Source organism: Phalacrocorax aristotelis, chromosome 10, assembly GCF_949628215.1.
Source record: "Phalacrocorax aristotelis chromosome 10, bGulAri2.1, whole genome shotgun sequence".
Lineage (NCBI taxonomy): Eukaryota > Metazoa > Chordata > Aves > Suliformes > Phalacrocoracidae > Phalacrocorax > Phalacrocorax aristotelis.
This window is the reverse complement of record NC_134285.1, coordinates 13,947,604-13,973,181: the sequence shown is the minus strand read 5'-3', so window position 1 is coordinate 13,973,181 and position 25,578 is coordinate 13,947,604. Positions and strand designations below refer to the sequence as shown.

Here is a 25,578-nt window from a genome sequence, read left to right as displayed (position 1 = left end):
ATGCCAAATGAAAGGGCCTATTGAGTTGCTTTAAAACACCCTAGAGAATGCCTTTCCTGGACCTCTGGACTAGCAGCATTCAGGCCTGGAGGGTATCTAACCCCCTGGTACTCTCTCCCAGGTAGGCTGAAGAAGCTCCTGCAGAAGTTTGAGGCCCAAGCTGCCAAAAAATCCAGTTCTCCCAGCTCATCTGCTCTGGGGCAGGTCCATCACAACACACAGAGCTACTGGCAGCACTATTAGAAGCACATAACAAGGCACTGAAAGTGAACAAATTCAGGGCACCAACTTTATCAACAGCCCACGGCCCAAGGACCACAGCTTCTGTGCTTGATGGCTCTAGTAGATCAAACACAAACCTGGCATCCAGTGGGACTCCCACGCTATTCCTGGCTCTGCTGCTGATTCACTTCTGCATCTCTTGTCCTATACATTTAACTGGTGATATTATACTTATACCTCACTGGGTGGAACAAGTATTAGTCAGTGTTTGCTTGCATTCAGCTATTAACTTGCAACACTCTCACTACGTTAACCATTATTATTCCCTCCTACTCTGTGCCTCATGACAGTTGTCTGGGCCCACAGTCACTAGATGAAATTCAAAAGCCCTTTACTCTTTTCCTGTTTCACAGTGAGCGAGACGAATTCAGCAGAAATGTCACCCGAACTGACACCACCCAGTATTTAGCGTATGGTGTCTAAGTACCAAGATAGCAATAAGCCAAAAACTTGAAGAAACTCCCTATAATTTTGCCCACTGATCCTTGTCCCAAAGAAACAGCCCTTGGGTAACACTGGCTAATATGATATGGTCTATCATCACACTCCTGAACCCACAGTTACTATTGACACACTGTCTTTCTTCTCTGTAGATCACTACTCTCTCTTGGCTCTCATAGCTTCATCTTACCCAAGTTCTCTCGATTCTCAGCTTTTCTTTTTTCTTCTTAGTAGGATCCTCATGAAGCTTCAACAATGGCCTATTAACACCTCTGACATTCCCAGTCACCCCATTTAGCTTCTTTATAACAAGTATACCGAATGCACCTTTCCCCATCCCTCCTCTCCAATCTGTCTATTAGCAATTTTCTCCACCATCTTCCATTCACCCAGATTTGTGAAAATTACATCACTTCTTCCCTAGTGATATTTTCAAATTCCTCCTTTTCTTCCTCCCTAAAAGGACTGATACCTAATCTCACTACCACTAATCCCCGTCTTTTGGCCACCCCCGTACATGTTGCCCTCCAATGCAGCTTGAAAACAGACCTGTTGCCTTGTTCAGCAATTTCTATCCTACTCCACTTCCACCTCACATATTCAAGGCAGCTTGTGCTGACTTCCAAATGTTCCAAACGTTTCTCAGCTTCTATTTGCTTATCCTTGCTGACCTGCGCAAAAGGCTGTAACTTTCTTCTGCAAAGGACTCCTACAGTTAACGTTACTAGGAAATCAACCAGTTAATACTGGTTCAAGGGACAGCTAGGAATAATTAACACCATTCCATTTACAGTAATACATACATCTCCAGCTGTGTCCTCTTTCTCCCGCTCTCCTTTATTGCAAGGAACAGTTCCTGCTAACACCTGCAAAACACACATATTTTGCGGCCTGATCTTGCTCAGAGCCTCAGGCAGTGCAGTCATATTTAATAATGATATTGCCCAACAAAAGCCTGTCACACTAGTGATGAGACAATAGTTTCACAGTACAAAACTGGTCATGGTAATGGTGATTATAAGGTTGCACAATAACCAGATGAAAGACGGATCCGTATTGCCACTCATTGCACTGTTGCAGGCTCTGACTTAATGACACAGGAAGGTTTTTCACAGGTGCTCTAAAGTGTGCTCCTCCCCACTTTGATTATTTTGACAGTCCATAGGAAAAAAATTAGGTTAACTTTTCTGCAAAGGTAACACTTTCAGTTATGAGTTTACACACTTTGAATACTGTGTTTTCTAGGGGAACATTTTTAGCTTTCCAGCACAAAGAAATATGTAAAGATGGTATTTTCTGCGCTCTCTTCCCATCGTCCTCATCCTGAGATGTAACAGGAACTGACTGCGCTTCAGTCTATAAAAAAGCCAGAATACGAGAACTGCAAATTTTCCTCCAAGTAAAAGCTGAGCGTGAAAACTAGAAATTACAGAAGCAAGCATTGACAAATACAGGGCACTGAAAAGTCACAGTAGATTTTATTTTTCACTACTTTTGGCAGGTGAACTGCAGAGATGGCTAGTGAGAAGGGACAGGTGGAAATTCCTATGATTATGTATGAAACACACCATGAACCCTACATGCAAGAACCCTCTGCACCACCGTACTGCAGCCAAGAGGGTAAGCAGCCTTCACTGGGAGGGGTTTGGAAAGAGCATCCTCTTGGTGGTTGTGTAGCAAACATTGATAGCTGGTTTCCAGAGCGTAACTGAGCCAGCTCATAAGGGGCCCAGCTTTGCCAGGACATGATGGGTTTAGAAAACACATGTGCCAGCATATAAAACCCAGGGTTGGGGTGGGGCAGCTGGTAGGAAATATTTTTGTTGGTTTAGTTAATAATTTTTCAAACAACACATGCTTTATTGTGAAAGAAATCGCAGTTGTATACCTACAATAATTTTCTATTCCTAATGAGCAAATGTTCAGCCAGACTTTGTACGTGGATGGGCTATGTCTTGCGTAAATTGTAATCTAGTTTTCCAGAGGACCGGCCTTTTCCCAAACACTCCTGCTACCCAGAGCTGCCCTCCCTAGAGGAGTCAGTTCTGCAGCGAGGTTCTGTAGGGACGAACAACCCCTCCCCATTGCTGTTTCATGGGGAAACAACGACTGAAGTGCTGACAATTCAGCTCAATCACTGCAAGCAGGCGCGGACAGCTGCTGCTCTGCTGGGTTGGCTTTACCCTCTGAAACCAGGCATTGCTCTCACACCTACACAAGTATCTCACAACACTCCTTTGTCTTCTGCCTGTTGGAGCCCACGCTCATTGAAAGACACACTGAGATATCAGTGATTTTACCTTTGTTACCTCCCTGCTATTGAGGAAATTGCCATTCACCAGACAGGACTGGAGCAAAAAACCAGAACGGGAGGTCAGAAGGTAACTAATAGGGCTAGAAGTGTCAGTACTGGACCTCTGAACCTGACCCATTTTCACAGCTTTTTACACTGATCAGCTCTTTCTGTAAATATTTTTGTCCTCAAAGACCTCTCTGACCTCTTTCTAAACTCAGAAGAGCTTGGGGGGAAAAAGTCTCACTTGTGAGCTACTCAACCAAGGAATTAGGCACTCAACACATCTAACACTGAGATGCAGTGACCTGTCCTTGCACAGGAAGCAGGTCCTTCATAAAAGCACATCAGGTGATAACTCACTTGTACTAAACACATTCCTTTTCTAGATTGGAAGGAAATACTTTACTTTTCAATTTTTTTACAATTTCTTTTTCCCCTACAAATTTTTTCTTAAAAAAAAATCTCCTCAAAAGAAAAACCTCACCAAAACCTAAACACCCCACCACCATTAAACCCAAATGCCATTGCAAATCTCTACCACTTCTGACAAGCTACTCAAGGAAACATCGCTAACGTTTTTTCAACTTTGCCATCGTATTTTGTCTCACTCTGGAAAATTCCAGTTTTGTATCCCATTTTGTATCCCTGTGGGCTTACTCCCTGACTGGGCTTACGTTGTTTCTAAAAGGGTCAACGGCGCAGGCTGGACTTCCACATCAGGGCTGCTCTGCTTGGGTGTGAGGACTTCCCTGACGCTGGGCAAGCTTGACCAAACAAGATTTCTTGTAGGGACTGTCCTCCTGCTGCAGACCAGGCTGGTAGTTTGATACCACATCCATGCTAGCGGGCTGTAAAGTTCTATACAGGAATTTATTTTGAATGTATTTCTTGGTATATTCATTTATTTCATGCTCAGGTAGGCTGATTGCATACTTAATTTGTAAGATTAGTAGAAGAACCTAAAAAAGCATGAGGTCTCTTAGTCACCAGCTTCCCTTCTCCCTTATCCACAACAAAAGGAAAAGGATCTTTAATTTTTTTCTAGAACAAAGGGTATGATGAAAGTACTTGGCTGGAAGCTGACAGCAGATAAAATTCAAACTAGAAAAAAAGGCTTTAAGTACTAATAGTAAGGGTAGGAATCATTGAAACTAGTTGGCGGTACTGTGGGTCCTTTATCAACAGAGTCCTTAAATTAGGACCAAATATCATTCCAACGTTATGCTGGAATAGATGCAGCTTTTGCTGAATACTGGAATACTGCCTTTGTGTTGAAAAAATGAATTTGTTTCTCTGCTTACGTTATATAGAAAGTGAGACTAGCTAGCCGCTGCAGGCTTTTGTTTTACACATCCATAAATCAATTCAGTAATGTTTTTTCCCCTGTCTGGTACTTCACTGAGCCACGCCAGGCCTCCCCTGCAAGGCACCTCCCCATGCAGCTTCTTGTCAGACTCCAAACAGGGCTTTCGGGAGGCATAAGCTGTATGCATTTTTACATTTTGCCCTGTTTTTTCTTTACATAGGGGGTTATGAGTATCCTTCTCCCCCACCTTACTCCTGTCAAGAAACAGCCACCCTTGAGCAACCAGGTAAGTGCTGGGGGACTGTGTTTCAGACAATGTTCGTGGTTCTACATGCTATCAAAAGTGAAATGTTTTTAGTTTTAAAATCAACAGAGAAGATGGAGTTTTCTGACCCAATCACAATCTAAGAGGCTGGAAATTTCCCTAGAAATGTTGGAAGATAAACTAAGACAAGAGGCTTAGACTTGTTTTTCCAGCATTAGCCAATCTACCAAAGCACCCTTTTTTTTTTAAACCACCTAGAAGCTAGGACTTTCAGAACAAATCAGTCCAGTGTATTTTGTTGTTCCTGTTCTATTACCTTTATGGAAGTGGAGAAGCTCAAAGGAGACACTGAGGAAAGGTTTCAAAGAACAGTCAAATAACATCTCTTACAGGAGGGAAGGGGCACATATATTTTTAAAAATCCCTAAGACCAGATGGCAATCAAACTCAGTTATGCTATATCCTATCTATCTAACAAACAATACCTTCCCACTCCTGAAGTTTTGCTTCAGGCTACAGTGTGAATATACCCTAAACTTGTTTTAGGATGCTTAAAATGGTATTTTTTACTGCGAACATTTCTGAAAGACGACCCTTCATGCACCTACAAGAAGCATGCCCCTCAAGGATTATGACAGTCAGGTCCTGAAAAAACACTGAAAAAACATGAGGGAAGCTACAGACTTGACCAACTGGGGACAGCACCAGCTTCTGACTGATTCATCTACTTTGATGAATTTCTTGTAACTACTGAAAAGTTGATCCAGAAAACTCTTCTATATCCTTCAAGTCTCTTCTTCAGGGAGAACATAGATTTTCGTATTATTTTAAATATCAGAAGATAAATTCTCACTGTCAGGGTACATCAGCCAGCAGGTGGTAGTGACTGCCTGACTACGGGGATTATCCTATAGGAGATTCCCTGTACATGTCCTTATCCAAGTAAATACTGGCTGCTGGTAGAAGCAACGTATTGGGATACACCTAAGTAGTAGTACAGTGACTCTTATGAATATACTTGAAATCAATAGTAGTAACATAGGTGCCTCTAGATCAGCCACATTAAGAATCTACATTCTCCAATTAATACTTCATAACTTGTAAAAGATTTTCTGTGCTTCTAATTTTGCTGCTTCTCATTTCCTCTTGAACTCAGTTTACTTGGTGTCTCAGCCTCCGATCATCGTAGCAGGAATCTTCTCAAGCAAACCAACATCCACAATATGCCCTTCGTGCCGCCAGCACATCACCACCCAGGTCACCTACAGACTAGGCAGACTGTCTTACCTTCTGTGCGCCAGCTTGTGTATGGTTGGGTGAGCTTTCATATATACTTCGAAGATTTGTCATAGCAGAAGGTTAAAAAAAGTAATTAAAAAAAAGTTCTAGGTAGGTCTTACATAGACAGTTTGCCCTTCTCTACTTGATAAGAAGTCATTCTGTCCATTCTAGATAACAGTCATCACGGCTACAAGGGATGCAAACTTGCTAAGTTTAACTGTGTTATTACTTTTCATGAGACAAGCAAAAATTAGTACAGTATTGTCTGCTTCCCTACTGCAATTCAAAATCAGGCTCAGAATCAGATTAACACATAAGATGTTAGCAGTGAAGACAACTAATTCTTTGGAAGATACTTTAAACATTAAGAGACTTGGAAAAGAAGTAGATTCATGCAGTGAAAAGACAGAATAAGGCAGAGAAAAAGCACAGATGTAGCCAGCAAAAAGAAAATTCAGTAAATTACTCCATGCGTCTCCATCTCCTCTTTGGTTGTAGGTGCTGTTTTGGATGCTGCTTCGTACCTTTCTTCGTGAGGATGTTCAAGGATGCAGACCATCACTGCCCATGCTGCCACTTTCATATTTATAGGTACAAAAGACTATAGAAACAAAGTTTATTTAACCAGATTATGCCAAGCCTCTGCTTCCTAATGCCATAAGATTCTACACATAAATACACTGCTATGAAACATATAGGAGTAGGCTTAGGTTCTGAAGCTCCCTTGCTGGTGAATCCATCTGGAGTTTACCATCACGTGGATGGACTGACTTTGTAACAGAAAGCTTTGAAGACTAATTTATAGTGTCACTTGAATTTATGGTCCATTTGAATTGTGGTCCTGACTTGTGAAGTGACCAGCTAGCAAGTCCTTCAGCGCTACTCCTCCTCCTCCTCTCAAATCTCCAACCCACCTGGGACACAGACTCTTCTGGACTTTTCAACACACCAGTAACCAAGAGGTTTGGACATGCACATTTTAGAGAAGCACTTACCTTCTATGCACTGGAACTCACTGGTCGGGATTTCATTTCTCTCTGCTCTTCTTTGTATGGGACCTACCCCTGCAGGGCTGCAGGTGGTACAGTGTAGCTGATTATTTATTAATGAAATACTAAGTTATGAGATTGTCGTTACTGTGTTATATATGAGGTAAGAAAATAAACCTGTTATTGTTAACAATACTGGCAAAACACCTCCTGTTGTTTCCATGACCTGCTGCATTCAGAGCAGAGAGATGCAGCTCGGACTGAGGTACCCTGTTTACATTCAGAAACCAAAAGGCAAACACAAAAAGAAGAAAAATCAGCAAGCACAGCTTGAAGAGAGTTACCAAAACCACAATGCTCATTTTAGCTCTCTGCCTTCCCACTGCAGTGCATGATTGCCCAAACAAGGACTTCATAGGCTTTACACTTGACAGAACTTTTACAATTCTCATCCAAAGTCACTGATCTTGTAAAATCAGATCTCCCTAATTACTTGCCCAGCAGGTGCCTAGAACCTGTAACCCTAACAGCAACAGCAGCTGCTGCTGTTTATTGTTGGCTGGAAAGATAAACAGAAGAAACCCCTGTATTTCAATTTTTTAACATCATTAACATTTTCATATTAGTATCATAATTATTGAGGGCAAGCGGGGTGTGTGGCAGGCAACACTCGGGCTGCTGCCCTTCCATTGCAATGCATTATAACTGAGGTACCCTGCCCATGCTCTGAAGGATCTGTAGGCACCATGTAGTTCTAAGAACTTTAAAATTTCTCACTTTGCCTGACATTAAGTCTGATCAAACACTTCGTTTTAGCTAGTTGGTCAACTTAAGCCATAAAAAGAAGAGCGTGTCCCTAAATAGCTATTTAGCAATAGCAACTGCAGAACCATGAAGATGCTCTTAAGGCCAGGATTTGCTGCAGGAGAGGCGTGCCAGCTGTGCGTACCGTGCAGCTGCTGCCCCAGGGGCGCACAAGGAAGGTCCTCACGGACCGTTATGGGAAGCCACCAGAGAACTTGGCCAACTCCAGCGGTTGCACAGCCAGTGCCGGGGCTGCCGCAGGCCAGAGGCGCCTGGGGACCATCCGTGCTGCCGGATCCGGCCCGAGCTGCTCTAGGAAGGGACCCGCAGAGGAAATGTCCAACTGCAGCGAGGAGCACGCGGCCCGGAGCATTACGAGTTTTTCTTCAGAAGCAACACAGCGTTCACCTGTACCCTTTTTCCTGCTGGTTTTATACAAAAATTGTATATTATATTACATATACAAAAACTGTGTATTATATTGAAACTGCCAGAGTGACAGGGCCCGAGCCCGCCCGGCACCCCGCGGTACCCGCCCTCAGCGCGGCCGGCCAGGGCAGAGCGCCGCCGCCCTTGCCGCCCTTCCCGCCTCGGGGCGCAGCGCCCGGCCAGCGGAGGGAGGCGGGCGGCGGCGGCGGCCGTGCTGCGGCCCTGAGGCGGCGCGGGAGGGGGCAGTAGGCGAGAGTTCCGGGAACTCCACTCATCTTAAACTACCTGCAGCTCGTCTGCATTACAAATAGCGTCTGTTTGGCTAGTGCACGTTTTAAAATGGCCTTAGCTAAACTAGGCTGTATGCGTGCGTGGTCTTTTGCTTCAAGAAGTACAAGAAATGCAGTCTTCCGGCTACAGAAACTCCAGTGTTTAGACTATAAGACGTGAAAAAAAGTACACTTGCATAATTTTAAGTAAAGCTTAAGTAACTATTTTCCGGGCAAATCAAACCAATGCACAGAGGCAGATCATGCCTGTGCTGGAGCAGTGGGCTGAACGTTCAGCCTGGTGGACACCACAAAATGAAAAAGACACACTGCCCTGCTGAAGATGAGAACAGCAAAACCAAGAGCTACTGCTGAAGTAAGCCATTCGTTGCTAGTAGCAGAACAGAAACTGTTTTTAGAACAAGCACAGTGTGTGATCCAGCCTTCCAGAGATGTTCAACTGTATCACCCAGATCAATGCTGATGAGCACTGGGGAGCCTGAACTGGGATTTAGTGCCAGTAGGATCCCGTGTTAACAAGCCCTTCCAGTGGCCTTCTTCAGGGCCCAAGCACAGCAGGTGGTCAAAGTAAGCCACTTGGAAACAAACTGTCCATTACCTGTGTTTGAATTAGTTTCAATATTTTATATATTTAGACACCCCCAACCTCTAACAGAAGCACAGGCTCGGTAGCACCATTTCTTGAGTGAGGTATTTCTGTAAAGAGGCTTTCCTAATGACTCAATGGCCCTGCATAAAGCCCAGAGCCAACACCTCCCAGCTTGCTCAACCCAGTGCTGCAATGAGGCCAACTCCCAGAGCAGCTGCCCCGGCTTTCGCTTTGTACTAAGGTCAGTAACTCTCCATCCTCTGGCAACCCAACCTACTTTGATCTAATGGTAAATAACACCACAACAATTAAATACACAAGCAGCCAAGTAGATGTTAGCCCAACAGGTTTTGTACCGTTTCACACATTTTTTTGTAATGTTACGATTTTAATCCATTTTAAAATCTGGCTGAGAAACAGCAAGCTTTGCTTTGAAGCAAAGCAAATGGTAAAATAATGCATCAAGCTGGATAACATTTAGGAGCAAAGGTGCACAAGCAAAAACACATTTACACCTAACAAATAAATTATATATATTATTTAAGATGTGCAGAAGACGTTTAAAAGAAGTAGTTAGAACATTTCTACACCAATATTTGGAGGCACAATAGTTACACAAGTGTTTCATAAAAAAATAAAGCCTTCCAGCTACAGCCTGCTGGTTTGCAAATTTAATTTCCTGCCCTGCTTGGTACGCAGCTAACTCCAACATCACCTGGGACAGAAATTAAGTTTAGCACAGATTTGAAGCCAGGTTCAGGCATATAACACATGAACATTTCCCCGTTTCTGACCCCAAAGGCCAGGCTCTTTAAAAGTCAACAAAAAATGACACCATACTGCTCACACACCAAACACTGATGCTGTTCCCCACCTCAAAATCCAAACGCTTGTTTAGCTCCTCCGAGAGAAAACAAGAGTGGAAACCTGGAAACTGCCACAGAAGTCAGAATTTACCTCCTGGCCAGCTCTCCCTAACTTAATTTATCTCTTTCATCTAACCAAAAATCACCCTGACTTCTGAGCAACCCATTAGCTTCCACTCCCAATCTTCTCTAAAATGAATGGACAAGACACCAATCCAGTGTTTATCCTAGTCTATTTTATTTACATTATATACAGTTCCTACAGAAAACGATTTCTCACAAAGGATATTAAATAGCAAAACCACAGCGTAGCTTAGATCTGAGCCCTGATGCCTGCAGCCAGCACGGAGCCCGCAGGACAGGCTGGTCCGAGCTCCAGCAGGAGGCCGGGGTGGGATGCTGGCATGCCAGCTCTGGAGGGGCAGCAGCTGAGGTAGATCCAGTACGCGGGAGGCACTGCACACTTTGCACGTCCTGCGGTATGACATCGGCCCGATCCCTCCAAGGCGTCTTGCAGCAGCACAGATTTGTCCTGGTGTTGCTAAGCAAGCCTTCTTGTATAAACGGTGTTTTTGTTGGCTGTCACTCTCTAATCATCAACTATTTCACTGGTATGACTTGCCTAGATTTCACAGAATGCTTTGGACTCCTTTAGGATAAAAGGCACTACATAAATCTACAGGAACAACGCTTGCTATTTTCATAGGGAGATTTCAGATGGGCCATTAACATTATGTTGCTCTGATCCTGTGTACCATGAAATTACATCCTTATTGCTTAACACTTACATTATCATTGACTTAATTTAATGCATTCACTGTCTATTATCCAGATAATTCCAAAATCAGAATAAGGAATAGAAAGCATAGTAATTTTGAAGACTGTATTCTTGTAAATTTCTAGAATGAACTAAACAAAGATACTGCACCTGAGAAAACCTCTTGTCTTCCTCTTCATAGGTGTGTGTGTTTCCACATTAGAACAACAAGTTACTTGTGCTCAAAAAAACTCCAACAAATTCTGAAAACCTGCAGTTATGGAAAACAGTGCATTTGGAATGCCTTAAAGTATCATCTTAAAAATTAGCATGGAAATAGCACAAATACCAAAGCATGTAAAGACTAGTCATCTAAAAATCAAAAGGCACCCAAAATTTACTTTAATGATATTTTAATCTTAAGTGGGAAGTATTGTAATTACTTAATATGTTCCCTAAAAGCTGCCAACATCTCATAAATAAATGTGAAAACTTAGTGACATTCATATACAAGCTCAATTTTATATCAGTCTACCATAACATTAACTTCACAAAGTATAATTAGGGCTTACTGCTGCTGACCAGAGGCTCTGATTTTACAGAAGTACTTTGAATACAAATCCTGACATTTACTGAAAGCCTGTAGAGACAATCCAAGTACTAGTAGAAATGCCACTTGGATGGTGTCGTAGTTCTTACCAGTGCAATGAAGATACAGATCAAGGGAAAACTTTATCCACTTAAGGCATGCCATTTAAGCACTTCCCTCTACCTGTAACCATCTGCACTCACAAGACCAAAAGAAAAAAGTAAATAACTAGTTTGCCTTGGCTGGAAATAAGAGACAGTTAAAAGCACTGCAAGATATAAATTAAAAATAAATCCAAACATACCTAAACCATGAGTGATTAGTTCATTTTAAAGCTGAAAGAATTAAATACATCTTAAAATTTACTTTAAAAATACTTGGTGGTGTTTTTGATAAGCACCAGAATCCATCTCAGAAAAAAAGTATAAAGGCCATCACATGTACACAACCCCTACTAAATGATTACTGATAGGTCTGAGAAAGGGAAGCTTCTAAGCAATACAGGGATACTTTATGGTGGGCATCTATTACTGTATTTAGAGAGCTTACCTTTAGAGACTCCAGATTTCACTTTACACCATTTATAATATTAGGCTTGAGAATCTGGACCACAAAATTTTGTACAGGCAGGCAGAGTCAAGTCTACCACAAAGACTCTACTACAAGCTTTACAAACAAACTAGTAAAATAATTCTTCCATTTGTCTTAATTGTACATGGCTCCTTCCTGGAAAACCTTGTATTTGTTAAGCTCGAATGTGACTAGTTAGGAGGTAAAAAAAACAAAACCCCCCAAAACCTCCAAAACCCAAAACAATTGAACAGAAACCCCCACAAATTTTCCCCAAAACAACCAATATGAAGGTTATACAATTGTCAACACTTAAGAAAAAACCCCACACCTTTAGCAAAACCTCACAAATGAAAACTTTTCCCAAAACTCTATTTCCAAGGAGAGGAGAAATCTTCTTCAATGTCCATGTCATCACTCACCGAAGAAAAATTTTATAGAAAATTTTATTCAACATACAACATTTTCCAGCAAAAAAAGGCAATATACAGGAAGAGTTGTTGTACACTGCGGCTACAGAAACAAAATAAAATACTGGAAAAGAATGGAAAATTAAGTGTGAATTGCTGATTCTATCTTTACTGCACTCAAAACTAGACACGCGGCTGGCATTAGCTCCAAAATAAAAGGAAGCAGTCTGGGGACTGAAATAAAACTACACACAATGAATATCAACATCAGTGAAATTCACTTGCAGACTCACCCAACAAAATTAACCTCCAAGTGTTAAATTGTACATGTTCATTCATTAAATATACAATTTCATTTTTCTTTTTTTCTTCTTTTTTTTTTTTTCCTCCTTTTTTATACAAAGTCAACAGCTTACTAAACACTAGTGAGCATGCCCTCTGTGCTAAAAGGCTATTTCTTGTGTTTTCCCCATCTCTTCCCATGTTAACTAAATTAATGATATTTATAATCCTTTCACTTGCTTTTGCCAACTTTTGAGTGTCATTCTATTTGCCAGAAGATGGCATAATAAATCACAACCGATTTATCAATGGTTGAAAATTTAATAAAAAGACCCGAATATCTCTTTTTAGGACTCAGGACATCCACTTGGCAAAATGGGATGCAAAGTAGTGACTAAATTAAATGAAAACTAGTTTATTAAAAAAGAGTCTATGCAGCTGGAGGAGACAAAAAATCCCGAATAAGTGCCAACAATGTACACAATGAAGTAGAGATTGCTATTTATTGATGATGTGAGTTTTTTGCATTTACAAATGCACAAAAAATGTCATTTAAAGTATAACTGAAAGAAATAAATCTGATGTGAGTCTAAACATAAGACTTACTAGCTGCAGTGATGGTGAATACCATACCGGGAAGGGCAGCCAGCCAGCTTATGCCATCTATAAACGTACTACAGACAAATATTTTTGCCAATGTCAACTGTTCTACTAAACTCTTCCCTCGTTATGCTGACAATTGCCTTGCATTACGTTTACCATAAAATAACTCTCATTGGCATCCAAGCTTTATAAAAACACCTTCATTTTGCTCAAAAAGGGCAGTCAATAGATACAGAGAAGCCAAACTGAACAGCCTCAACAAAATAAAATTAACATCAGCAGCAAATCCTCTTGCTGAAGACTTCAGATATAGTGCACGTGTACCAAAGTTCTACAGTTGTTAAAAAGGTGCACACACACACTTATTTTTGTCCCTTGCCTTGACAATCTGGTTAAGTAAGTCAGTTATGGATTTTAATAGCTTTTTCAAGGTAAGTGTAGCGACTTCTCTTTGGGGCTTTATTGAAATGGTCAAGCCCTAGCCATGGCCTTGGATGAGACATGTTGCCTAGAAAAGAAAAGAGAAAGAAAAATAATGAAGTTTAAAGACTAAATTGGAAAGTTTCCTTTACACAATCTACACTCCTGTGTGCCTTGTTCATAGTTTGCTAGGAATCACAGGGTATGGAAGAGGACTGCAGAACACTCCTACAGTCCACAGCCAACTGGGCGGCTTTCCTGACCTCTGCATTCCTCCCAATAATATATTTTACACAGCTGTTTCTGGATCTGGTAGCTGGTTCTTCTCCTCCTCAGTCACTTACAGGAGTTTACAGCACTGAAGTGTGTGCTAAAGCAAAAAAACTACTGTTACAATTTATGGCCACAGGCACATCAAAGTACCAGCTTTCACCAAAGTGCTGAGCCTGTTTGCAGCAGAAAGGCATTCAGCGTCTAAATATAACAAACTATGGTATTTGTCATAATACAAGTTATCTCTGCTGATAAGTTATTCTTATTCCCTGGTTGAAGTGGGAGTATTTGTTGAACACATGTAATACACAAATAATCAGTTAATTAAGAAATCATGTAACTGATCTCCTCTTTATTTTCTGAGAAAAAAATTAAATATTTAGATTGTAAAGAAAACACACAGATATTTTCACTTGTTTAACCCAATATGTTTTTATCTACCACTAGTTTTAATGAAAAACCACAGTCCACATACTTCTTACAAATGGGAGAAATTCTTTAAGATGTCTTCAATGTAGAGCATCAAATGTTCTTTGACGTAAAATGATAAAGGCAGAAACTAAATAGCCCCCCAGCAAGAAAAGCACACTCCTACATTCAAAGCCATCAACCGCAACCACTAAAGCATAAAACACTTGGCCTTTTTGGTTGCCTGCATCGCATTTTTGGATGTGTTTTCTTCAATCAAAATTATTTGTGTTATTATTTGACATATTGTCAACTTCAAATGTAAAAGAGAACTGCCGATCTTGCTGAGATCACTTGAATGTCTTTTGAAGAAAGAAATCAAGTCCTACACCGTTAGCGCCAGCACAACCATTGCTAGAGTGCATCTTTGTAAAAGCAGACGGGCACTACTGACACCAGCTACATCAATCAAATCAGAGAATGCCAAAGCTTTGGTTCAATCATTCCAGCATGCGTTAAAATTTGGTATTGGTAGAAAAGTGTGAGCCCCATACCTTGAAATACTACTTAAATAAGAAGGCATTAGAGCATCCTATTATCACCCCATAGGGGAACCTTGCGGGGGGGGGGGGAAAATATATGCGTTCTGTCAGAGTGTATTATATCAAAGGGGTAACAACTTCCCCTGAACTCTCCAATTAAAACCCTTTAATCTCACATTCCCTACAACTCCTACAAACAGTTCAAGTTCTCCCTTTTCCAATTTCTGCCATGTTCTGTACTTTTGACCTAGTTACCTGGGTAGTCTTTCACATTGTTTTAGCAAGACTGGCTCTGCTTTGCCCAGAAAGTCCAACAGTTCATTTCAGACTATTGCCTTCCCCTGCCCACCCCCAGAAAGACAACTCACAGAATAATATCAGGACCCTGCCTGCTCTGAGCACACAAGAGAGAGTTTAGATGTCCATGGAGAAAGTCCACCCCCGAGATCATCATCCAGAGACCCCTCACAACTAGTGCAGAGAAAAAGGCCCCTCCAGTGACACTCCTCTGCTCACAGATGACCTGTGCAGACACATGCATTCAAAGTTTTGGCAAGTCCCCTCATAGTCACAACCATGAGCCATAAACCTGGCTATGTAACATAGCACAACAGGACTTTATGCTAGGTTCCTGTAAAGTACTCCTAAATGGTATCCGTATAACTAACTCTCTGTGGGTTTTGAAATAAATGGACAGTTACAGGATTTCTTTACAACTGTTACATAAATCCAGAACACAGCTTGAAAAAAATCAGAGAAATTTTGGCCCTAGCACAACGTGCCAACAAAAACCAGAGCTCATAATTGTCAGAAAAATAGAACTGCAGAGAGCAAGTTGTCCTCAATCTTGTTTCTACCAGACAGAACAGCTTACAAAAAGGAACACTCAGCTTAGCTAGAGGAAAAAACCCTGATGAATTCAAGGCTTTCTACAGAGCCCTGCCTGCAGATTCAAAGCTGCCATTCCCAACTGAAACTCTCAAAAGATGACTGTGGGGAACTCCTGAAGGATTAACTCTGTTTCTCCTACGTGTAAATTCCTCAGAGGATAAAGCTTCAAATATCAGTCATGTAAACAAGATAGCAGACCATCCACAGACAAATGCAGAACAAAGCTACATTTCTAGCTTGGTGAATCACCTCTCAGGAAAAGAAAATCTAAACAGCATCCTATTCACATATGTAATACTCTTGTTAGATCCTTCAGATTCATTGAAGATATCAAGAACAAACAAGAAGCCTCTTCAATGAATATGAGAATTCAAATACCTCTTTGCAGCACACTTAAAACAAGAATCTTATGAGAATGCACTTTAAAATATTTTAGGAATAACATGAGCACACACTCCAGTAACAATGTGAGAATCAAGCATAGAAGGTAGCAGATGGTCAATACAGATAAGGTGCGACTGATGTTGTAAGTCTTTTCTGTAAAGTGTGTTATACTGATATTTGACCCATTTGGTCACTCAAATGCAAACTTTTAACTCATAAGGAACCAGATTATTATTTAGTTATTTACGTGCCTATAAAATACATCTTCTCAGCTAACATATACACTTAACACTGTTAATTGTGTACACAAGTGTATATAAATACTTGCTTAGTTACTACATATAATTTATTTCACATACAAAGAACAACCTCTTTCTGCATCCTGAGTTAAGGATAATCACATTATAACAACTAGCAGAGTAACTTCAGCAGGTCAAAAGAATAGTCAGGTTGTCTAACAACTCACCAGGCTGGGGCTCAAAATCTTTCAAGTTCACTTCATACTCATCTTCATTGAGATACTGGTGTCGGCCCATCATTACAATTGCAAATTTAAACTATGAAAAGGAAAGAAAAAACCTGATGAGATACCACATTAAAATACAGACTTTGAGTTAGACTTTCACAGTCTAACTTGCAGCTGGTTATGAGTGGTATTCTTCAGGGGTTAATAAAGGCCAACCCTGTTTAAAAATCTTCATCAACCACCTTGACAAAAGGATAAAATGAATGCTCAGGAAATTGTAAGACTGCATCTGGAATACTGTGTCCAGGTTCAGGCCCTCCACAGAAAAGCAGTTTGTAGGAAGTCCAGCAATTGTCTAGTAAGACACTTAGGGGGCTGGAGGCCATGGCATACAGGAAACTAAAGGAAATGGCGCTGTCTAGCCCAGAGAAGAGAGGGCCGACACAGGTAGCCCTTACACACCCTACCTAATTAATTCTCAGAAAAAGCATTACTTAAGCAACTGTTCTATTGATCAAAATCTACACTTATGACAAATCTGTGGTGTTCCAACTTCTTAAAATTAATTCATTTAGTGTCTACAATCAGCAATAAAAATTCTCCCAACTTCCCATTACCTTTTCAAATTCTTTTTCTTGTATGTCCAGCATTGTCTGAATCCTCTTCATAACCTCTCTGAAGTGTTCACCCTAACAATTACAACAAGATTTTTATTGTAAAAAAAAAATCTAGGGAAAAAAGGGATGTTGTTAATATTTCCTGCTTCAAGCTTCATTGAAATACATTGCCCTAACCTCTCAGTTGTTTACAAAATTACTCAATTGTCAACATCATCCACTACAACACAGAATAACAACGTACAACTTGCTATAAATTCAGCAACTGCCAAGTCTTATCGATTCATCATTATGCAAACTGTCCCATAAATCAACCAAGCACTGCTTGTGATATGTGCAAGTCACGTTAAAGTTAAGAAACAACGAAGTTAGAAAATTCAGAGCAAAACAGGCATCTGGAAAAAAAAATTACATATCCTTCCTAAGCAAGTTACTTTTTAAAATCTCTGCACCTGTGATGCTCCTCTTCAATTCGTAGCTGTATCCATTAGTGATGGATACCATCAACTTAAAAAATGAATGACATAGACCAGGAAATGCAGTGTAAATGGTTTCCACCAGAGGTGGAAACACAGAAGTGTTACACTGCGTTGATCAAAAGTATGGAAATATAGTAAAATTCTATGGAATGCAGAGACATGGACACTTCTCATTCCAAAACTTTCAGAAAAGTAGGTAATTTTCATACAAACTAACATACATGAACCAGAAGAAGTTTAGAAGTAAACTTCTAACTGCCCCCAGTTATTATTCGATATTAAAAGAATTAGTGTGACATTCTGTTGGAGCAGCGCCACATAAAAACTTAAGAATTTAAATTAAGCTTTCAAAATTAGCTTTCACTCTTGTATTAACTTCCAGCCCTAGAAGATAAGGCACATCATATTACAGAAGTTATGAAATGCAAAGTCATCTTAGAAAATGTTCAAGAAAGCAAACTCAGTTTTCATAATCACGTGTCTCAGTAAGAAGCCAAGCAGCCGTGGCCTAGCCACTTTTGTCAGCATGTTTCCATTGCAGTTACTGAAGTGGTATTAAAAATAGGATTCTGGGTTTGTTAGGGGTGGTTCTGCGGGGGGCGGGGAGGGGGTTAGTATTGCTTTGATACTATTTCAAGTTCCTTGCTGATGCTGAATGCCTGCTTTCTAGATATTGTGTAGGCTCATTAAACACTAAACAATCTGTATATGCAAAAGAGAACTGAGATGGTAAATGATTTAACTGTAAAAAGGCATGTATGGGGCAGAAGCTTTTATACAGGAGCAATATTTACCTATATACTTTTTATACTAACCAATTTCTTTGACAGTACTTTAAGAAAACATCGTAAGTGTAAGCTCATGAGAAGAAAAAGGGAGGCATGCTGTACCTGGTGTATCCTCAGCAAGAATGGAATTCCAAATGTCCCAAAAACCTCTTTGTGGAAATGTGCCACTGTGATTAGCATCTCGTTTTCTTTATCTATATCTACCTGGTCCAGGGGAATTTCCTAGATCCAGACATAAAATTATGACTGCAATCAGCTAAAACTTTCCCCAAAAGTAACTTATTAAGTAACTAAAAGCATAACTGATGTACTGTTACTGATGTAAAACAAGTGTATTTAAAACAATTTAAAACTACGCTGTTTGACAGAGTCTTTTTACATGAGTCATTCATCCCTGGAATGACAGCATTTCAGCTTCCCCTACTCTGTAAACGCTCTCCTGGCTTCCCGACATGAAATCTTCTAGCAGCTGTAGCAGCAGCTGATAAGAGTATCACAGAACTCTTGTCATCTCTTCATTACAGTTAACATTGCAAACTTAATTTTTAAAATTTTTTTAAAATTTTAAATTCTATATTATAGTTATATTAATAAATTTATCTTTGAGGCAAATTAAAAGATTTGCATGATAAAATATTTAGAAAAATCACATAAGTATCAAAATTTGGCTTGAGAATCTCAAACTTAATAGAAAAGGAAACGAAGTTAAGTATTCTAGAACAGTATGAAATTGTGTTCTAAGCATAAACATTTACATCATGAGTCCTCAAGCAAACCTTGGAATTATTGATAGGGCAGCAAATGTCTTATGGACAAGCCCTTGCCAAGTCTTCGTGTTTTGTTATAATAAACATGTATAAAACTTTAAAGAACAAAATCATTATGGGGAAGTAGATGGAACAAAAGAAAAATTTTAGAAGTGTTATCTTTAAACATGCATATATAGTCACATAATCTAGCTTGCTTCAAGTACCAGTGCTTGAAAATCAGGATCCAGAAAGAGAGAATTACCACTCAAGTTTCGTCTCTCAAAGTAAAAGTTTTAAAAAGTTTAATTAAGGAAAGTATTATTTACCTCTATTCGAAACGTTCGACTTGTTGCAGGTGACAAACACTCTAACAGCTCATCTTCCTGATGGACACCGATTATTTTGTAACTTACAATTTCTAGCAGCCTTAAAAATAAACAGGAAAAGCATTAAAAAAAAAAAAACCCAAAACAATGTAACATTTCTTTCTCAAACCTTGAGAAGGCTTAGTCTAGTCAGGATGTAAACAGATACTATTGCTGTATTTGTCAAACTTAAAATTCAGTCTTTAGTAAAAATTAAGCTGTAAAGTTATGAGAGGTTAAACTACTCCTGGCTTACGGCAAAAAAGGCCAGTACATGCAATTACAGGACAAAGGTTTTAATTTAAATTATTGTTTTTAAAACTTTCTTTAAATGACCTCACTTCTTAACTCCTGGGAAGTAAACAGCATGAAATGCTTGAACTGGAATCAATTATTAAATTGTGAGTTAACGAATGCAATTGATGAAACTTATGCATCTCAAGGATGCAACTTTATGAAATACAAAATGGATATATAAGCTCTATATTAATAGTTAATAAGTACTCTCAATGTGAATGCGGAAGCTTTTTTCCTTTTTAAACACAGTAGCAGACTTCATTTGATAATAATGGTTTCCACAGTATTTTAAATTCTACATATACGTTTCTGTGTGAAATCCACATGATCGCATAAAAGAAATCAAAATCTTCCAGCTTTACCTTAATTTTCCTGAACCTTTTTCAGAGAGTTCTACAACTTTTTTACATTCTTCTAACAGGTCCCGCACACACCCATGCTTATCTGGATATACTGTTATTTCCTACAGAATTTGAAACAGAAAAATCATTAGAAACCTGAAAATGTAACCAACGGTATTAACGCACAGAATGCGCTGGATTCTTCTCTATCAAAAATTCATCTTTAAAAGCTAACAATTACTAAAGCAAACACCTACGTCATGTTCAAAGCTTTTGTTAAGAACTAGCCCAATTTTTCTAAATTAATTTCTGAGTCGTATTCCCGCCCCCACCCCCCGTGCTTGGGGGTTGCGGGTTTGTTCGGGTCGGTTGGTTTTTTACATACGGTACAAATTGGTTCTAATTTTATTTTCTCAAGGACAACAGTGTGTGAACTGCACCATAATCACAGCCATACCAGCTTTAACATAGAAATGACAGCAAGTGTGTAACAGCCAGCCTCACTCACCTCTTCCCTAAACTGGCTGTTTAGCCATATGCATTTAAAACTTCTTCTGTTTTCAAAATCAGTTATTTTCATTTTGAGCTTAAGGAAGAAAAGAAGAAACACTTTAGGCATACTTTGTGTAGGGCAGAATTGTCTTTTTTTTTAATTCACACCAATAAAAACGAAAGACTCTTACCTGTTGATAGTAAAGTTTTTTAGGTTGCCTAGGCTTGAAGAACTGCAGAAGATCTCTTAAAGTACCTTCATAATTATGCCTAAGAGGATTACCAGGGCCATCCCTATAACTAGAGAAGGAAAAAAAACCCATAAATATCTCTTTACAGTCCATCACTGCTCAGTAAATCAAAGTACCAAGAACATTTTTATTCCTGGCTTCCAGTTCCATATAATTGCTATCAGAGCCTAAGCAGTATTATATTCAGTGCTTTAGTGATTTTTAAAAACAGGTGAGCGTATGGGAACAAAAATACCATTCACTGTGCATGTTAACTCTCTTGGGTGTTTACAAGCTTGCCTTTAATGCGGCAGGGTGGCAGACCCACATTCCTCTGAAACAACTAGTATAGCAGCACATGCTTTAAATTGTGAAAGGTTAATTTGTGGAGCCATATGACACAGCACATTCCAGAGTGACCACAGCCCTGTAAACTATAAAGAGCTACTCAAATTACAACAGGCTCATTGATGATGGAGGAGATACCTACAGGTTAATAAAGAGCAATCTACATTTACATGAATACAAAAAGACAACGTAATTTTTGTGTGTGCATTATTCCTGCAGCATATACATATAACTACTGCGATGCTGTTTTCTGCTATAGTTTTACACAGATTGAAATCCAGTTTTACACAACTGTGCCTGATAACACCACTTCAACGAGAAATGTCCCTTTTAGCAGCTGTGAACTTGTTAGATCATAGTCATCCTCATAAAACCTCATTTGCAGACTTTGGGGGAGGAGGGGGGAAAAAATAAACTCAGTGAAGTACTCCTGCATTTAAAGCTGTAAAATCGGCAAAAATCCTGCTTTTATGTGAACTTGTTTCTGCTCTCCCCCGTTCTAGAAATCTGCATTCACTGAAACACCATTTGCATTAGCTTAGTAATTTGTCCCATATAGTAAAGGCTTTAAAGTAATTAATGATTTTAGAAATTTAAACAGTGATCCTTTAAAAGGCATGCTTTTTCAATGACATTTACTAGAACTCATCTAAAACGTGCAATTCTTCAAGGCTCTAGAGTCAGCCACTGCAAGACTTAAAACTGTCTATGCAACTTGCTGTGTATGCCAGAATGCTAACATTTTACCAGTCAGGAATTAGTGCACAACCTGGAAAAAGCTACCAAGTAACTGCTCCTATCTATATTTGGGCTATTTTAAAGAATAGTTTAGATGCAGAACACTAAGGAAGTTCATCTTACCCTTGGGACTTGAAAAACTGTAATAGCATCGGATCCGTATTAAGTCTTTGCGCAACTGTCTTTGCAACCTACAAATAAATTTTTCAGTAAAGTTCTGAATTATTTCAGACAGTTATAACATTGCTCTACAATCACAGTCTTTCATTACACGTCAAGAACATTATGATACTGAAATTCTATGTCTACCTCCCCAAGGCAAAATAAACTAGTATCTTCAGTTTCTGAATAGTTGACACAGAATAAGATGGACTAGAAAAAAAAAAGGAAACTGTTTTAGTACAATAAATCACCGTCACCAAAAGGCCACAAAATCCACAACAGCTCTACTCCCTCTTTTGGGGTTTTTTGGTTTGTTTGGGTTCTTTGTTTGGTGGTGTTTGGGGTTTTTTGGTTGGTTGTTTTGTTTTGTTTTAATTATAGTATTATTGGGGAAATAAGTAAGGTGTGCTCTTTGAATATTCCCACTATTCTTTAATTCAGTCCGAGGAAGTTAGCTTGCTGGGTAATATCACCACATTATTCCCATCAGTGTATTTCATGTCATTGCCTCGCAAAACGCATGGGGATCCTCTGTTTTACCAAATTAAGCTATAAAGAACTTACGCTTCAAGTAAAAATGAAGTAAGATAAAACAAGTTGCTGAAAAGTAGACAATGAGAACAGGGCAGAAAAAGTTATCTCTGACTTCCCCTGTATAAACAGGTGCCCAAAGTTCCTGCCTTTGGTGACAGAAAATAAACTTGTCTGTTTTTAAGTCATCTTTTTGACACTGACAAAAGCAACTGCAGGAGAAGTGCAGGGAGCCAAATCCACTCAGGCGCTTGATAGATCAGACCAATTTTTTTTTTTTTTTTTTTTTTTTAAGTTTCATAGTCCAGTTTTCTTCTTCTAAACACTCCCTGGTCACCCTTTACTAACACAACAGGTTTGATCTGTTAGTGCCACTGAGCATGAAACAGCATTGTGTGAAGAAAGCAATACAGTTTGGCCTACAAAATGAACCTTGCTGGTGATACTACAAGCAGAAAATAGGTATCACTATACTCCCAAGGTATTTTTCTTTTAACAGCTAAAGAAGTTGGGCACGTTTTACATGTCGCTTAGAAAGCAAATGCATAATTTCATTAGAATATCATTTCCCTGACAGCAGAATGGTGCATCAAGAAAGAATCCTATTGTCAAATAACTCATTATTAATAAAATTGCATGTGTGTTATTTTCTCCTCATAAGCATTAGTGCCCTCCTTTAATTTTTCATTCCTACAATGCAAAAAGTGTGCAAGAACAGATCTACTCTCTTCTAAAAATATGTATAATGTGCTTGAGAACTAACATGAAAGTTACTTTGAGAACAGGAAATCAAGAGCAGAGAAACAAACAGGACACATGCCTGAAAGTAATTCATCCTATTAGATAAGGTAACAACAAAGCCTGGGTCATTGGGGATGGTTTTATCACAGAAAATGACATCCACACGATGATAGAGGTCTCGGAAGTATTCTTTAGCTGTTGGTAGTTCACTGTTATCATTTTCTGGGTCATCCCTACAAGAGCAAACAAATGATAATACATTACATATCCCATTGTTACACATACAAACAGTTAGGGTTTTTAAATACATGTTCTACAGTAAGTCAGCAACAGTTGAGAGATACAGAAATAAAGTTTAGAAACCTTTTTAAAGAAGAGCCACCACTCATACACGGTAGAACTAATACAGTCAGTAGTGACCCACACCCCTGAGTATTTCTGTGTGGTGCAAGGGCGAATGCACTCACACGCTGTGCTCACTCATTTGGCAATCTGGCAATACTCTGGTCACTTCTCAGCAGCACTCTAGCAGTAGTCTTCCCTCCCTCCCACCCTGGCATGTTACTGCGTGTCTGTATTAATGCTGCCACAGGTTTCCATATACTCCTGTGTGAACTGCGTTGCACAGAGGCCAGATGTACAATAGCACTCCTGGAACCACAGAAACAAACCAGTCGGCACAGACACTGGTTTGGGGCACTACTGACTGGTACCCCTATCTTCTCAGTGGAGAAATAGCACCAGGGTACAAGCTGTGCACTTACCCAGGAGTCAGAAGCCAGCCAAAGGTGCATAACACCAACTGGGTCAACAGGGAATGCGAGTTCCAAGGCATGACATGAGAAATACATTCATCTCACATAATCTGGGGTAAGAGTGCTGAAGATAGACTAGCTGGCTTCCACCCACTGTCAGCCCATGGAGAGAAACAGAGCAACACAGTTGGGTGTGACCATCAGGAGTGAGAGCACAGAAATGCTGATTTATAGCCCTGACAAGTTTATGAAAGATTCCTTTAACGGATACAAGATGTAGGAGTTCTCCTTTTGCCTTGGAGAAACTCCAGTTGAAGCACCAGTACACCTATGAGTCGCATATGCTCAGGCAAATCGGGAGCATCTCATCACCGTGGACCAATATGGAACTTATTATAAGCATGAGTCAAAGGAAAAGAAGGGAAAGCAGTTTAGTTCTAGGCTGAAAGGAATTCCAAGCCAAGAGCCTTGTACAGTGGTAATGGTACAGAGCCAGGGATCTGAAATGCTGGTAGGCTCTTCAGTGGCTCAGTTACAGTGGCTCCATGTAAAAAGCTGCAGTACTCAGATGTATTGCTGAACCACACTCTCTGGTAATATTAAGACCTGTTTTATGTTATTACTTTTCTAAACTAGGATGAAACCTTCTTTTCCTTAAGTAATATGGCATTTTTTTTTCATTTCCCCTTTGAATAAACAAATGAAAACTGCTGAGAACACATCTACTGTTGGAAAATTACACTTTGCTCTTGTTAAAAATGCTAAATTAAAGGAAGTTCTGCTTTCAAAGTGAACCAGATCATTTAATTGCAATGATAAACTGGCCCCTTAAAATACATACTTCTGAAACACTATGATGTCACCATCCATTAGTTCATCAAGAGCTTTATCAAGAGATACATCATAGTCTTGAATCCTTTCTGTTAAATTGGGTTTAACTTCCTGCAATAAAGAACAAAAGTTGTTTATCACAGAATAAACAAAGACAAAAATAAAGGTCATAATAGTAGAGAATTCATCAGATAAGGTAACTTGTATCTTCTTTCAAGTGCAACAAAGGGATCGATACGCATGTAAATTAAATGTAATCTTATCTAAGGTGCAGATACATCTAATTGCTAGTGATAAAGCTGGCTGCTCATTTTTACCTTTGGAGTCTCACTCAGGTTATCTTAATTTTCAAAATTATTTTAGCATTCAGCATTATCTTGTTAGCACTGAAAAGTTTCCAAAATTAAGAGATTTATCTTCTACTGATGCAGCTTCCAGGAAGCTTGGAGAACACAGATTATGCTCACTGATTTTAATAGTGTAGAAATTTTGTACAACAATTCACTTTTTTTTTTTAATAACAAAGCCATATTAAAAAATGTGTATATTATAAAATATCTATATGCATATTACAGATATATACTTGTAGGTTGAGCTTTTGGGATAAAAGCACCTGTCTAAACAAACTGGCATCAAACTGCAACCCTGACCCGCACAGAGTGTAAGTGCCTGAGAGTTTTG

General features: G+C 39.5%; 2 protein-coding genes and 1 long non-coding RNA gene across 3 annotated transcripts in view; 1 reads left to right on the top strand and 2 right to left on the bottom strand.

Moving 5' to 3' along the window:
* Nucleotides 1–2,230: 2,230 nt before the first annotated feature.
* LITAFD (LITAF domain containing) lies at nucleotides 2,231–7,048 on the top strand. The gene is made up of 4 exons (XM_075105322.1): nucleotides 2,231–2,343; nucleotides 4,546–4,611; nucleotides 5,747–5,906; nucleotides 6,370–7,048. The coding sequence occupies exons 1-4, from the start codon at nucleotides 2,238–2,240 to the stop codon at nucleotides 6,476–6,478; spliced, it is 441 nt and encodes a 146-aa protein (XP_074961423.1). The 5' UTR covers nucleotides 2,231–2,237; the 3' UTR covers nucleotides 6,479–7,048.
* A 3,006-nt stretch (nucleotides 7,049–10,054) lies between these two features.
* On the bottom strand, nucleotides 10,055–10,883 carry LOC142062645 (uncharacterized). Its single transcript, XR_012662527.1, has 2 exons — nucleotides 10,767–10,883; nucleotides 10,055–10,487 (listed from the first exon to the last, which is right to left on the bottom strand). It is a non-coding gene; the product is annotated as an uncharacterized LOC142062645 (long non-coding RNA).
* Nucleotides 10,884–12,930: 2,047 nt separating this feature from the next.
* Nucleotides 12,931–25,578, bottom strand: part of USP7 (ubiquitin specific peptidase 7) — a 72,313-nt gene continuing 59,665 nt past the window's right edge. The window contains exons 21-31 of the mRNA XM_075105316.1: nucleotides 24,908–25,008; nucleotides 23,391–23,544; nucleotides 22,001–22,068; nucleotides 20,753–20,861; nucleotides 20,578–20,655; nucleotides 20,091–20,191; nucleotides 19,393–19,492; nucleotides 18,420–18,539; nucleotides 17,051–17,122; nucleotides 16,434–16,524; nucleotides 12,931–13,557 (exon numbers count right to left, since the gene is read on the bottom strand). Coding sequence (XP_074961417.1) covers nucleotides 13,451–13,557; nucleotides 16,434–16,524; nucleotides 17,051–17,122; nucleotides 18,420–18,539; nucleotides 19,393–19,492; nucleotides 20,091–20,191; nucleotides 20,578–20,655; nucleotides 20,753–20,861; nucleotides 22,001–22,068; nucleotides 23,391–23,544; nucleotides 24,908–25,008 — 1,101 coding nt within the window. The 3' untranslated portion in view covers nucleotides 12,931–13,450. The remainder of the gene's footprint in view (nucleotides 13,558–16,433; nucleotides 16,525–17,050; nucleotides 17,123–18,419; nucleotides 18,540–19,392; nucleotides 19,493–20,090; nucleotides 20,192–20,577; nucleotides 20,656–20,752; nucleotides 20,862–22,000; nucleotides 22,069–23,390; nucleotides 23,545–24,907; nucleotides 25,009–25,578) is intronic.

Coding starts and splice junctions, on each gene's coding strand:
- LITAFD (XM_075105322.1), top strand. CDS start 2,238: ATGGCTAGTGAGAAGGGACAGGTGGAAATTCCTATGATTATGTATGAA. Junction 4,612..5,746: donor AGCCACCCTTGAGCAACCAG/GTAAGTGCTGGG, acceptor TCTTGAACTCAG/TTTACTTGGTGTCTCAGCCT. Junction 5,907..6,369: donor GCCAGCTTGTGTATGGTTGG/GTGAGCTTTCAT, acceptor CTTTGGTTGTAG/GTGCTGTTTTGGATGCTGCT.